Here is a 15,000-nt window from a genome sequence, read left to right as displayed (position 1 = left end):
AGCATCCATGCACACAAACTTTATATTATATATATATATATATATATATATATATATATATATATATATATATATATATATATATATATATATATATGGAACTAATCAATACATGAGCACACATGTTTTCACAGCAGTAAATTTCTGATTCACTTCGGGATCGAACCCAGGTCTCTCAATGAAAAGGACCAGTTGGTAGCGCCCTTGCCTTTTATTTGAGGGACCCAGGCTCGATTCCTTCGATATGAGTCAGAAATTTATGTTGATATATAATATATGTATATGTATGTATATACATATATTTATATATATGTATATATATATATATATATTTATATATATACATAATCCTTTTAAGATAGGGATGATAGTCTCATGGCCTTTACCGCCTTAGCTGTGATCTACCAGACTCGACTAACTATCAGGTACCTCATTCACAGTCTAAGTCACAGTGGGTTAATGACGGTGCAAGCCTATTCCCTCTTCCTCACTGATTATATATATATATATATATATATATATATATATATATATATATATATATATATATATATATATACTGTATATAAACATGAACATATGTACACATGTGCAAGTACGTGTACGTGTACATGTGTATACTCACACATGGTAAATTATGAAGTGTTATGCACAATTCAATCTATGATTGCTGACGAGGCAGTTTTTTTTATGAGATTCTCGTGTTTTCTTTTGTAGAGCAACCGAATATCTACGGCGATTTTTTCCTTGTTGTAAATGACGAGAATTCCACCATGTCCCCGAAAGTGGGGTAGTGCTGTTAAAATACCTTACATGGAGCACTGTAGGCATTACTTTGCAGCGTCCCTTCGACCCCAACTACATCCACTGTAGCCTTTTACTTCGCCTCCATTCCCGCTTATTTTCTTTAATCTTACCGTCCAACACCTCTAACTATTAATTCTTGTATCTCATCTCCTTTATTTTTGGATCCTTTTATTTTGCTGTCCAACCACTCTAACTCCTCTTTTTTTTTCACTGGCATAAGTACTGAATAGACGTGTCCCAGTGATCAGTTTGACAGCCCACAGTCAAATAAATTCACCAAATTGGAAAGTGTTGCACATTTCATACATTTAACAAAGTACAGTCAGACAAGATAACAAAATACAGCATGCAAGACAAATGATATATATATAGAAATACATATATATATATAAATGATATATATATATAATAATGTATATCTATACACAAACATATATATGTGTATATATATACATAATATATATATATATATATATATATATATATATATATATATATATATATACTCTACTTTATATATATACATATACACACACTATATATATCATATAATGTATATATATATATATATATATATATATATATATATATATATATATATATATATATATATATCTATAAACCATATATACATACATGTATATCTCCCCCCGTTTACCTGTTCGAGGATAAAGAAAAGTTGAAAAAAAAAATATGGTACTTTTTTCCGCATACGAAAACAGCGTCGCTTTTTTCCCGAAAACATAATACAACCCTTTACAACCTCCACGAAAAATCTAACCCCTCACAAACCCCTTTTTAAAAGAGTCATTACGAGCTTCAGAGCATGGAAGGGAAGAAGGGTGGAGATCTTTATTTATGCAACAACCACTTTTTTTTCTCTCTCATATCTTCCTGCGATTCAGCTGTCATTTATTCAATATCTCTCGATATAATTACCGCACGCTAAAAATATAAATGCATAAAATATCATTAAGGGAACATGTGAAAGAAAAAACCTTCCTTGGACTTGTTCATTGTTACTTTGTGTGATAAAATGTTCTGCATAATCTGATTTCTTTTCTATCTGCGAGGTACAGACGGATTTCCTTGGCAAGTGTTGGGGGAAAATGTCACTTAAATATTCTGTTTACCTGGCTCTTCAGCGTGATACGACTTTTATTGACTCCTGCAAAAATGAGGTGAAATTGACATGAGACGGGGAAGCGGTGGCCGTCTTTCACGTTGCATGCTGGTTCGAATCATTTTCCCCACATGGAGAGATAAGTCATTTTCACCATCTATCGCCACGTGGAGAGATAAGTCATTTTCACCATCAATCGTCCCCACATGGAGAGATAAGTCATTTTCACCATCCATCCCCACATGGAGAGAATGGAGAGATAAGTCATTTTCACCATCCATTCCCACATGGAGAGATAAGTCATTTTCACCATCCATCCCCCACATGGAGAGATGAGTCATTTTCACCATCCATCCACACATGTTGAGATAAGCCATTTTCACCATCCATCCCCACATGAAGAGATAAGTCATTTTCACCATCCATCCCCACATGGAGAGATGAATCATTTTCACCATCCATCATCCCCACATGGAGAGATAAGTCATTTTCACCATATGGAGACAAGTCATTTTCCCCAAAAGAAGAGGCATAATTTTCACCATGTGGAAAGCTAAGTCATTTTCACCATATGGATAGAAGCCATTTTCCCCATATGGATAGACAAGTCATTTTCCCAATATGGAGAGATTAGTTATTTTCACCATATGGAGAGATCATTTTTACCACATAGACAGGCAAGTCATTTTCCCCATATGGAGGGATAAATCATTTTCACCACATGGAGACAGGTTATTTTCACTATATGGAGAGACAAGTCAGTTTCACCACATGGAGAGACAGTCAGTTTCACCATATGGAAAGAAAGTCCTTTTCACCATATGGATAAAAGGCATTTTCCCCATATGGAGAGATAAGTCATTTTCACCATATGGAGAGATAAGTCATTTTCCCCAAATGGAGAGGTAGTCATTTTCAACATACTGATAAGTCACTTTCACCATGTGGGGAGACAAGTTATTTTCACCATATTGGGAGATAAGACACTTTCACCAAATGGAGAGACAAGTAACTTTCATCATATTTATATGTAATATTCATAGCATTTATATTTATCGAATTTCAATCGATTAAACTTACAAGTTATAACAACAATTATAAGAATAACCATTATTACCCAAGCTTATGACTTGATACTTTTCATGAAGATGAGACAATTAATCCTCATTAAGTGGATAGATATTAATTTTCGCCACTGGAGAAAAAGAAAAAATTTTCACAGTAACAACATATTTCACCTGCTGGAATAACAATTAATTTTCACTGGGAGAAAGGATAACTGTTTTCAACGAGAGAGAGAGAGAGAGAGAGAGAGAGAGAGAGAGAGAGAGAGAGAGAGAGTCTCACAAATAGAAGGTCAGTTTACCCCACGTACAGCATCCAATCTTCACCAAAAAATACGGACAGCTAAGTGCTGACTAAAAATAATTAAACAATTAAGGAACATGGAAATATTGTTACCTATTCTCTCACATACGGTAGAAATTCTGATACTACAGAAATTCTGATACTACGCTAGAAATTCTGATACTACGCTAGAAATTCTGATACTACGCTAGAAATTCTGATACTACAATCGTGCATAAAATTACTTTTGAGAGATGAACAAATAAATCTCGATTTCATTATTATTATGAATCATTCTTAGCTAGGTATAAAAATAAACGTTTTTGCTTAACTGAGCAGCAAGCCTTAGACGTCTAGTGCAACCGGCAATGGGCCACATTGATGAAATATTAGTAGAAAGGCTGCTGCTTTTAAGATTATGGCCAAAATAAAGAAAATAACTGTGCCTTTTTACCTGATTTAGATTCTCCTACAAACTGAGGTGATTATTATAGTGAAAAATGACGATCCTTCAGAAATTAAGCTGAAAACAACACGGCATGACTTACTGATCTTCAAGAAACAGAAATACAAAATCATTTGACACACGAGCTCTCCTACGACAACGAGTCAAGACGCTAACCATTTCTCCGTCATTTGCAAAATCTTCTTCTCGTATTTCTTCTAGGACTCGGAGGCTGAGACGCACCACCCTTGTCGTGTGGATGACCTTCATGTTTTCCTCGACCGTCTTCTTCGGACTCACCCTCAACGCGACGAATTTCAGCGTCGATCCCTACTTCTACATGATATTCAACGGGCTGGTCGAAATCCCGGCGTACATATTTCCGGCCCCGATAACTGCCCGTTTCGGACGCAAGTTCCCCATTATCATCGGCTTCTCGATAACCAGTGTCTGCCTCCTTGCGCTGCCCTTCATCGATAAAGGTAACTGGACAGTACGACGTAGATGAATAATAAATACGATGTTTATGTTTACGGGAAGAATAATTTAGATGGCAATCTAACAGCGCTTTCAATAATGCCTTTTTTCGGGAAGAATATTGCCATTTTAATTTAATTTAGAGCAATCTAACTGGCCTTCCTATAAAAATGCCTGTGTTTTTCGGGAAGAATAATCTATAAGGCAATCTAACTGAAGCCTTTTAATAATGCCAATGTTTTTCGGGAAGAATAATTTAGAAGGCAATCTAACTGAAGCCCTTTACAATACCAGTGTTTTTCGGAAGGAACAAATTATAAGGCAATCTAACTGAAGTGTTTTAGCCCTTAAGTCTGATGTCACTACCTTAAAAAACCTGTCATTTTTCAGTATTAAACGCGAAAATTTCATGATTAAAAGTCTGTAAAAGTATCCCTCAGTTACCAGTCAGTTTTGTGCGTGACTAAACTTCAGTGAACCACTGAAATCTTCGATAGGAAACTAAATGTCAAATCCCTCTCGTTTCCAGATGAATCTACGCTGGTGGTAACAATAATAATGGTTGGAAGACTTCTGCTGAGCTCAGCATTTCAGCTCTTCTTTCTGTACAGCGCCGAACAATTCCCGACGGAAGTCCGACTCCAAGGATTTGGATCAGGTATATTCCTTTCCAGGCTGGGAGGAATATTCGCCCCGTTCATCACAGAACTGTTGGTAAGTGAGATAGAAGTGTCAAAAAAGGTAAAGGGGGAAACGAAGCGAGAGAATTGGAAATCCCCCTTTGACACAAATTTTATTCTCCAAACGTTTCACTAATGCTTAAAAAAAGTTTACTAGGGTAATCTTCAATTTCTAATACGCTAAAAATTATTTATAATTGTGAAATCACTAAAATAAGCATGAGAACGTTTAAAACAACATTAAAAGTAACTTTACATTTTTTACCTATACATCACTTTCTTTATGGGAATATTTGTTGCTAATTAAAAAAAAAAAAAAAAAAAAAAACTCGAGAGACAAACAGAAGTCTGTAGAAAACTGAGGATATAACATTTAATGGTCGATGGTACTTATCAAAAGACAGCAGTGCTGTAGTTGCGTGTGCATATAACGCAGATGTAGGAATACACTGGTTGATACAGAAGTAAGACTACAAAGAGTTCATTAGTGAAAGTAAAATTTTTCCGAACTTTGAAAAGAATTATAATATACTGGATGATATAAATTACGTTCTTCAGCAACTTACTTCAAAGGTGACTGAAAGGTTTAAAGTATCATTGTGCCTCGATGGTTCTTCAAAGCAACAATCATTCAGTATTCTTTCTTTCCCTAACTTGTTTCTAACCTTGCAGGCCACTTTTACTCAGGCTAATAACATTCTTTCTGTGTCCATCACGGATGTTGTAACTGAATGCAGCGCAATGTATTTAAATGAATGAGAACTCATTTTGTGGTTCTACTCGCTAGGTAACCAAGCTGGTTCTTAGCCACGTAAAATAAATCTAATCCCAATAGAGAGCTTTAATCAGCTCAGTGGCTTTTAAACCTAAGATATACTTAAATCTGCGGATTTAAGAGATCCGAAAAAAAACATGACGTTTTGCTTGTATATCCTAAGTTCCTTCCTTCATCGCAGTTACGAAAGCTTATATCTTGCTGCCCTCATATTTGGGGTGCTCTCTCTTGCCCTTCCTAGTCGTAATGACTGCATGAAAGACAGGTCAGTGACCTAACCTTTATCCTGCTGTCGATCCTGTTTTTCCTGTTTTCTTCATTACTCGTGCCTTTCTTTCCAGATGCTATCAACCCTTGTTCGGCACTGTCTCGCCCTTACCCATTGAAATGAGTATTCATCCTTCAGGTTCCGTTTTTTTCCAGCCATTTCAAATTTCCATCTTTCCAGACGCAGCTGATCTATTACTACGTTTCTTTTTTCTGATCTAGCTCAAGTCAATTGGTTACCTGTACTATTATCTTTTACATAAAAAAACAGAAATTTGTACTAAAACGATCTCCCATTTGTAGCATTTCTAGAATTCCTTCCACTGCCGTAGGCTTATGCGGTTGACCTTACCATTTCACCATTCTCTTTCCTCCAGGGCCCCCTGTACTCCTGGTCGCCATCAGTTGTGTTTGGTGTTTTCTCCTTGATAACAAGCTCGATCTTGCTACTCGTTCCGGAGACGCTGAACAAACCTATGCCGGAGACAATCGCGGAATTTGAAAATGACTCGCCCACAGCCACCAACAACAAGAAGCATGACTTAGAAATGGAAAAGAGGTAAGAGTTTTAGAACTTGAAGACGTGCTGATCACCACCAATAAGCTAAGTATCAGAATAGCATATCATATTGCATACAATTCAGAACTCGCATGTTCTTGAAATTTATATTCTTTACCTTACTTCCCCCCCTCTCTCTCTCTCTCTCTCTCTCTCTCTCTCTCTCTCTCTCGTAGGGGGTAGCGCCGTCAGTGCCCCTTGCGCGGTGCACTGTAGGTATTACCTAAGATACTTTGCAGCGTCCCCTCGGCCCCTAGCCGCAACCCCCTTTCATTCCTTTTATTGTACCTCCGTTCACATTCTCTTTCTTCCACCTTACTTTCCACCCTCTCATCACAGTTGTTTCACGGTGCAACCGCGAGGGTTTCCTCCTGTTACATCTTTAAACATTTTTAATCTTAAAGGGAATTTAAGATTAAATTCCCTTTCATTGATGAATGACCTAGCAGGCCCTAGCGCTAGGCCTAAACTTTATATTCCATTCCTCTCTCACTCCTTCTCTCTCTCTCTCTCTCTCATAGCAGGCACCCAGATGGAGATACCCAAGAAATGGAACAAAAAGAGTATATATAAACAGGAAGAATCAGGAAAGAAACACGAACGACGGATATGTGATGAGAGCGAGTCGGTCAGAACTCCCGATGGTTAGCGATGATATTCTACAGTAGAGGTTCTCAAATTTTTTGGTACCGTTACCCCCCGCCCCCACCAGTGATTACCTCACTATCCCACCCTCACCCATTCCTCTTCAGTCATGTGGAGTTATAATATAAAGGAAAAAAAAATTATTGGAATGCTTAATTTCTGATGCATTTTATATGTAAGAAATTAATTTTACATTTACTCAAGTCTTAAGAAATATAAAATTTAGATTTTAGACATAATTCCTGTAACAAAAACTTAAAATTTAAGCATTGTTCCTTTTATCACAAACTGGAATTAAAGCATTATTTCCTTGGTAGTTAATAGAAAATAAAGACATTATTGCCGCGTTATTAATGGGAAACATGGTAATGTTTGTCCTTTACTAAAATATCTGTATTATTCATTAATTAATTTATTCATCAATTTATTATTACTTTATCTATAAATTTACTGAATTTTACTCCAAAGAACTATTACTTTTAGAGAGTGCCTCGTTACCCCCCAGAAACGGCTTCATTACCCCCACGGGTTAATTACCCCCATTTTTTGAGATCCACTGTTCTACAGCAATGGGAATTATTATCAAGATAATATACACGAATAAAACGGTGCTAAATACTCGTCGTTTCATTTTCTTTTCCTGTGACTATTATAGCAGAAGTTTTCAATTTTTTTTTTCTCCTGAAAGTCAAGTACCCAATTGAGTTCTTGGCGAACTCAATAAGAAAAATTAGTTATGAATAGCGCTAACTCGTAATCAAATGTTACTGCAATTAGGATAAATAATTAGCTGAAACAAGCCTTTAGCATCAAAATCACTGAGAGTTACGATAAATGGATGATGTCAAGATTATTTTTCGATTTTAAATTAATGTCAATACAAGCAATACACTCACAATCACATAAATTAAGTGTGCATTTATTCTTTAAATCACAATTACTGTGCACTAGGATAAATGGTTATAAACTTTTTTCTTTTATCGATAACAGTAACACAATAATCCTTAAATTTCTATAATATGCAATATTTACAAAGTACTTACAAATTCATCTGTAAAGAAGGTGTTCATTTTACAGAATCCTGATAAGACGTATCTGGAAAATTTAAGTTTACATCTAATAATATTTATGCTATAATTTACATTCAGGTTATCATTTCTACTTGCCCGAACCGCGTTAACATATTCAATAACTAGCAAGGACATTGTGTTGTTTTGTTTTTTAGTTCTGAAATGAATGTCTAACAGTAAGGTTTGAATTGGTTGGTCACATTTAACAACAACAATTTTTTCCAAAAGATCCTTAAACCAACTCCACACTGGCTTGATGAAACTTTGCAACAATCAGTATCACCACTTAGTTGAAGTGTATTATATTCACTGTACAATTAGTCTTTACCGTTCTAATATAAGTAGAGAAGCAATCACCTAGTTGGAGAGGTGACCGTCCTGCTTGCCGCCTCGTCCGTTAGAGAAACACATCGTCGAGGTCGCCCATTGGCTCCTTCCTCAAAACTGGAGCTTAGCGCTGAATGACCTTAGTTGCCCCAGTGCTTGGCATGTATGCCTAAAATCTATAAATCTATAAATTATATTTACTTGTTGTATTGATGATTTTAGTTAGACTGAAGATGAACCCAGGACAGGGTTCGAAAGCTCTTGTAACGTTTATATATTTTTTTCTTTTTTTTCTTTTTATAAAATCAACATAATTCACCACTGAATATTATTGTGAACCTGATATACAGCATATCCCGTTCTCGATCTAGAGGAGAAAGACTTACTAATAATAAATTGTTATCAATTACACAGCAACGCAATGTCATTACGAACAATACAGTCAATTAGTTGAAGCGCAATGCATATATTATGCAGTTCACCTTTAACATCGTAGCCAACGTGCATTATTATACCACTTATTAGTGAAACCGAGGTCCCAGTGTATAGCATTTCTTGAAATTGCTACTGCCAAAACCCCAGGGTTATCGAAGCAGGGGCTGGCAGCCTCAAATACACGCATGTAGCAGTTGTCAAAAAAAAAAAAAAAAAAAGTAAAAGAAAGATGATAGTATGACGTCATACGCAAGGAATGGAAACTTCATTCCACAGTCAACGCAGTTTCACAGTCAGACAGACATACATTGCGGAGGGTTTTGGGGGTAAAACATCTTATTAAATTAACTATCTTTATCTTTATTGTCCGAAATGAATTGTTGAACACCTGACTGCATAAAAAAAAAAAAAGTCATGGCAATGGCAAAGTCCCGAAGCAAGATTTAAGCTGCAACCTGTACTGATATTACAAGAAAAAAAATAGCGATACTATTTTTTTTTATTAATCATATCGTAAAGTGGCATTAGTTACTTTGGTCACTTCCGTTGGACTGCCAATCTAAAAAAAAAAAAATTTGAACAGTCAGTAGCGATGTAAAGACCGGAAAATGAGGTTAAATATCTTGAAAGAAGGGGAGGGAAGCAGAAAATTGAAAACAGCGGCATGGCAACGACTGTAGGATCCACCACTGAATGGGAACTTTTTCAGAGTTTGAGCAACGCCGATCTCTGCAGGATTAAGGGTCCTGAATAGGAATGTGTTAATGAGTACATCTGATCTTACCAAAGAGAATTAAGATATTTACCTTGCAGCAGAGAAAAAGGGAAATAATATCTATGTGAATTTCAACTGTAAAAGATATATATATATATATATATATATATATATATATATATATATATATATATATATATATATATATATATATGTGTGTGTATATATATGTGTGTATATATATATGTATATATATATATATATATATATATATATATATATATATATATATGTGTATATATATATATATATATATATATATATATATATATATATATATATATATATATATATATATATATATATATATATATATATATATATATATATAGATATATATATAGATATATATATATAGAGAGAGAGAGAGAGATAATGTGTATATGTTTATATATACAGATAGACAGATAATATGGAAAATACCGTAAGGGAAAATGAAATAAAGGATGTGGTCCCGACCAGTTTCATATGTTGAGTCTTTGGGAAAATGACTTCACAGATGAAACCGGTTAGGAATATAGCCTCTTTCATTTTTCTTATACTTTTCATTCAACTTCACGTGTTCCTGTGAGCTGTATGTATGGTATGTATGTATGTATGTATGTATGTATGTATAATGTATGTAATAATAAATATATTACATACATTGTGTATAATATATATATATATAGATATATACATATAAATATATATAATATATATATTATATATATATATATATATATATATATATATATATATATATATATATATAATATACACATAAAATAGATATATGATATATTTATATATATACATACACATACATACATATAACTCAAAGGATGAATATAAATTAATGATACTTTTTTTATGAAGGGGTGGCTTCAAAGGGTGTGACTTTTCCGTTTCATAGCCAGAACAAGCCAGACTTTAGGGATAAAAAAAGCAAGAGGGTCAAAATCTTTCTTTAACAAGACTCAATTTTTCTACGAATCTCCCTCATTTCCATAACTAATGTCCTACCCAAAACTTATCCGAGTAATTTGTTTTATTTTCCCCCGAATGAATCTAAAGATCGAGGCCCTCCACTGACTGAGTCACAAAGAAAATGTCCTTGAATTGGAAATATGAAAGTATCTTACTACACCAATGCGGTTACAATTTAAAGATAAAAACTTTCAAGATGTCACTGGCGATTATGTCCCTATTACCAAAGAAAAACGAAAATTGGGGGGAATAAACATGATGGAGATACAAATTACAAAACGTTTCAGCACAGACAATTTAGAGTCATCTCGAAACTCTTCAATATTTTCCATGCTGAAGAAATGAGATTTCTCAAACCTGTCCATGGAAAAAATAATTGTCCCCAACCCGTAGTGTTAATATAATCACCACAGACTGAATACTTATTTATCATATATATATATATATATATATATATATATATATATATATATATATATATATATATATATATATATATATATATATATATATATATATATATATATATATATCCGTCATTCTGAACTAGTCATGTTCGGCCTGACCACAAAGCACCAAAGATTTTCTGAAAATTCTCAACTGTCTAGACGACTATTTTCGTCATGATGGTGGCAGGGCATCTGAATATAATAATTAAAGTGATTATCAAAATTATATTTTTTTCGCAAAAAAGGGTGATTATCAAAATTATATTTTTTCACATAAAAATAGTGATTATCAAAATAATATTTTTTTCATAAAAAAGTGATTATCAAAATTATATTTTTTCACATAAAATGAATATCAAAATTATACTTTTTCACATAAAAAGTGATTATCAAAATTATATTTTTTCGTATAAAAAACTGATTATCAAAATTATATTTTTTTACATACAAAGGTGATTATCAAAATTATATTTTTTCACATAAAAAGTGATTATCAAAATTATATTTTTTTCCACATAAAAAGTGATTATCAATATTATATTTTCACATAAAAAGTGATTATCAAAATTATATTTTTTCACATAAAAATGAATACCAAAATTATAATTTTTCACATAAAAAAGTTATCAAAATTATATTTTTTCACAAAAAAAGTAATTATCAATATTATATTTTTCACATAAAAAAGTGAATATCAATATTGCCATAACACATAAAAGTAATTCATCAAATTGATTTTCATGGTGAGCACCAGAACTATGAATGTGTAGCATCTATATTTTCCCTGTCTTACTCTAAATATCTTTAGGAATTACATAAACTATCGACTTTTACAATGGTAAATATGACATATATACTTGATGATGCCAGTATTTTGTAAAATCTGGATTTAATAAAAGTTCCCAAGATTTTAATGGCTTTATATGAACTAATTTAAAATGAAATAATGGCTTCGTTATTATTTGTGTAATTTGTTAAATCTGATAATGTCAAAATGAACAAACAGATGATGAAAAATGAAAAAAATGAAACAAGCAATGTTTATCAAACCATTAAAGGAAAAGCATTTTAGAATTATAAAAAGAAAAACCACTCATTTATAAAAAAAAAAAAAAGATAAAGAAAAATGCAATACTGCCGAGGGGCGATGAAGCTTTCAGGAAAGAATTCATTAAGTTAGATCTTTCCTGAAGGTGATTTATGGTGATATTGCGGTCTCAGAGAGAGAGAGAGAGAGAGAGAGAGAGAGAGAGAGAGAGAGAGGAGAGAGTGGACAGGGCAGTCAGAGACTGGGTGAGAAGGGGGAGGGATTGGACATAAAGGGGGAATTGGAGGAGAAGGGGTGATGGTGGTGTCTGGGGCTGGGAGGTACTATCCAGTTCTCTGAAGGGATAAAAGGTTTAGCGTAACCATATATAATATTCCGATATTAATGGATAGGACCATTTCCAGCGGTGTCCCCAGGCGACCCAAATCTCAGTGCATTTGCCTGCCAGAATCTCTATCTCTCTCTCTCTCTCTCTCTCTCTCTTCCAGAATTACAAAGAACTTAAACCTTGTCTGTCAGCCTGTGGATGATAGCAACTCGCCATGATTCTAAAAAAAAAAAAAAAAAAAAAAAAAAAAACAGAACGGAATAATTGCAGACTAATCAATATAATCATTTTAACGTAATCTGAAACTACTACAGAATGACGCAGTTCTATGGCTAACGCCCCGATAGGAATCGGCCCTGACCCTGAGAAGGTGACGGGTATATCCTATATATTTTCCCAGATTACATCTGGGACAAGTGTATTCACAAACGATGCCCGACGTCATGAAATGACAGATCCGATCTTTAAATCTGAATGGAATGGAATATAAAATTTAGGCCAAAGGCCAAGTACTGGGACCTATGAGGTCACCCAGCGCTGAAAGGAAACTGAAAAGTAAAAGGGTTTTGAAGGCGAAACCGCAGTAAAACCTCAAAGCAGTTGCGCTATAAAGAGTTTGTTAGGAGAAGGCGGAAAATAAGATGGAAGAAAGGGAATAAGAACGGAGGTACAGTAAAGGGAATGAAAGGGGTTGCAGCTAGGGGCCGAAGGCACGCAGCAAGGAACCTTAATAATGCCTACAGTGCACCGCATGAGGTGCACTGACGGCACTACCCCGCTAGGGGGACCTAATTTTTTATAAACATCCACTGAATAAAGTTTACATTCTTCAGTGAAAATCACTGCTGCTACGCAGAAGTGAGCAATAACATTTAATCGGTCCTTTTCACAGGCTGAAGTTAAATAATAATCAAACCTTTTACTTTTCTAGGAAGGAATTTATCCGCCATTAGCCAAAGTCCCGAGACGCCTCTTTTTACGGTTTATTTCTTTCAAAATATTAATCGATCATTTCACTCACTTTTTATTTCTTTGTATTTTTTTCCAATTTCAAGATATTAATTACTCATCTGACTCGCTCTTTCTTTTATTCCTTTGTATTATTTTTTATTAAGTGAATCCTTTGATTTTTAAAATTTTATCTTCACTCTTTATCTCCAAGTAAATTCTTTAGAATTTAGCATTACAGCTTCTCTTGTTATTTTTGCCTGAGTTTTTTCATTCGAGTATGACTCTGTACCTTGTCTTACTTGTCTTTAGTGAATCCTTTTGAGGAAGGGCGTTATATTAATCCTGTTTATATACTGTATATATACATATACATATATTATATATGTATATTTATAATATATATATATATATAATGCATATATATGTACGTATATAATTTATATATATACATATAAACATATACATACATAAATACATACATACACACACACACACATATCTATATATATATATATATATTTATATATATATATATATATATATATATATTTATATATATATATATATATGTGTGTATATATATATCAATATATATATATATATACATTATATATGTGTGTGTGTGTGTGTGTGTGTGTGAGGATTCTTGAATTTCGTTGATTGTTACCGTCCAAATACTGGCCAGACCGAATATTGTTTATTCATTGGTACTTTAACCTTAAATAAGATAAAAACTACTGAGGCTTGAGGGCTGCAATTTGGTATGTTTGATGATTGGAGGATGGATGATCAACGTCCCAATTTGCAGCCCTCTAGCCTCAGTAGTTTTTACGATCCGGGGGCGGACAGGCAAAGCCCGGCACAACAGTTTTCTTTTACAGAAAACTAAAAATTGATTTCTAATTAAAACCACAATGTTATTATGAACATTTGCTGTGATTTGAACAATTACCATTCCTGATTTAAAAGCTTGGCTTTACACAGATTATTTTGGGTTGCACAGTCCACCTCGTTCTCCGTAGTACAAGAAAGTACTCTGTCACTCGTAGCACCTGAGTGAAACGGTGACTAATCATTGGCCGAGATGAGAGGGCAACAAATCTTGCAGAAAACAATGTTATATTATAGTATCCTTTGTATGCAGGTGCCACCGAATTAGCTAATTCAGTAAGAAAAGTAAAATGAATATGACCTGGAATATATACAATCAACTTTGATTTGTGTGGGGCAGGTGAGGGGGAAGAGGAACGCAGGGAGAGCTGAGACAGAAGCTCATATATATGTCGCACAGTCTAATGCCCCTGTAGGGGCTAGTGCCGTCAGTGCACCACACACGATGCACTGAAGGCATTACTTAGGGTTCTTCCCAGCGCCTCTTCGGCCCCTACCTGCAACCTCTTTCATTCCTTTGACTGGACCTCTGTTCATATTCTCTTTCTCCCAGCTTACTTTCTACCCTTCCCTAACAATTGATTCATGGTGAAACTGCGAGACTTTCCTCGTGTTACACCTTTCAAACCTTT

General features: G+C 34.2%; 1 protein-coding gene and 1 long non-coding RNA gene across 2 annotated transcripts in view; one reads left to right on the top strand and one right to left on the bottom strand.

Moving 5' to 3' along the window:
- Positions 1-7,743, top strand: part of LOC136835504 (organic cation transporter protein-like) — a 55,607-nt gene extending 47,864 nt beyond the window's left edge. Inside the window, exons 10-13 of the mRNA XM_067099091.1 lie at positions 3,945-4,204; positions 4,729-4,913; positions 6,299-6,480; positions 7,002-7,743. Of these exons, the coding sequence (XP_066955192.1) occupies positions 3,945-4,204; positions 4,729-4,913; positions 6,299-6,480; positions 7,002-7,053 (679 nt within the window). The 3' untranslated portion in view covers positions 7,054-7,743. The remainder of the gene's footprint in view (positions 1-3,944; positions 4,205-4,728; positions 4,914-6,298; positions 6,481-7,001) is intronic.
- Positions 1-15,000, bottom strand: part of LOC136835505 (uncharacterized) — a 224,523-nt gene that overhangs the window by 37,757 nt on the left and 171,766 nt on the right. The window lies entirely within an intron of this gene.

The sequence above is a fragment of the Macrobrachium rosenbergii genome, chromosome 55, assembly GCF_040412425.1.
Source record: "Macrobrachium rosenbergii isolate ZJJX-2024 chromosome 55, ASM4041242v1, whole genome shotgun sequence".
In the NCBI taxonomy this organism is placed as follows: Eukaryota; Metazoa; Arthropoda; class Malacostraca; order Decapoda; family Palaemonidae; genus Macrobrachium; species Macrobrachium rosenbergii.
Note: the sequence above shows the minus strand (reverse complement) of the source record. Positions and strands in the feature narration are given on the sequence as shown.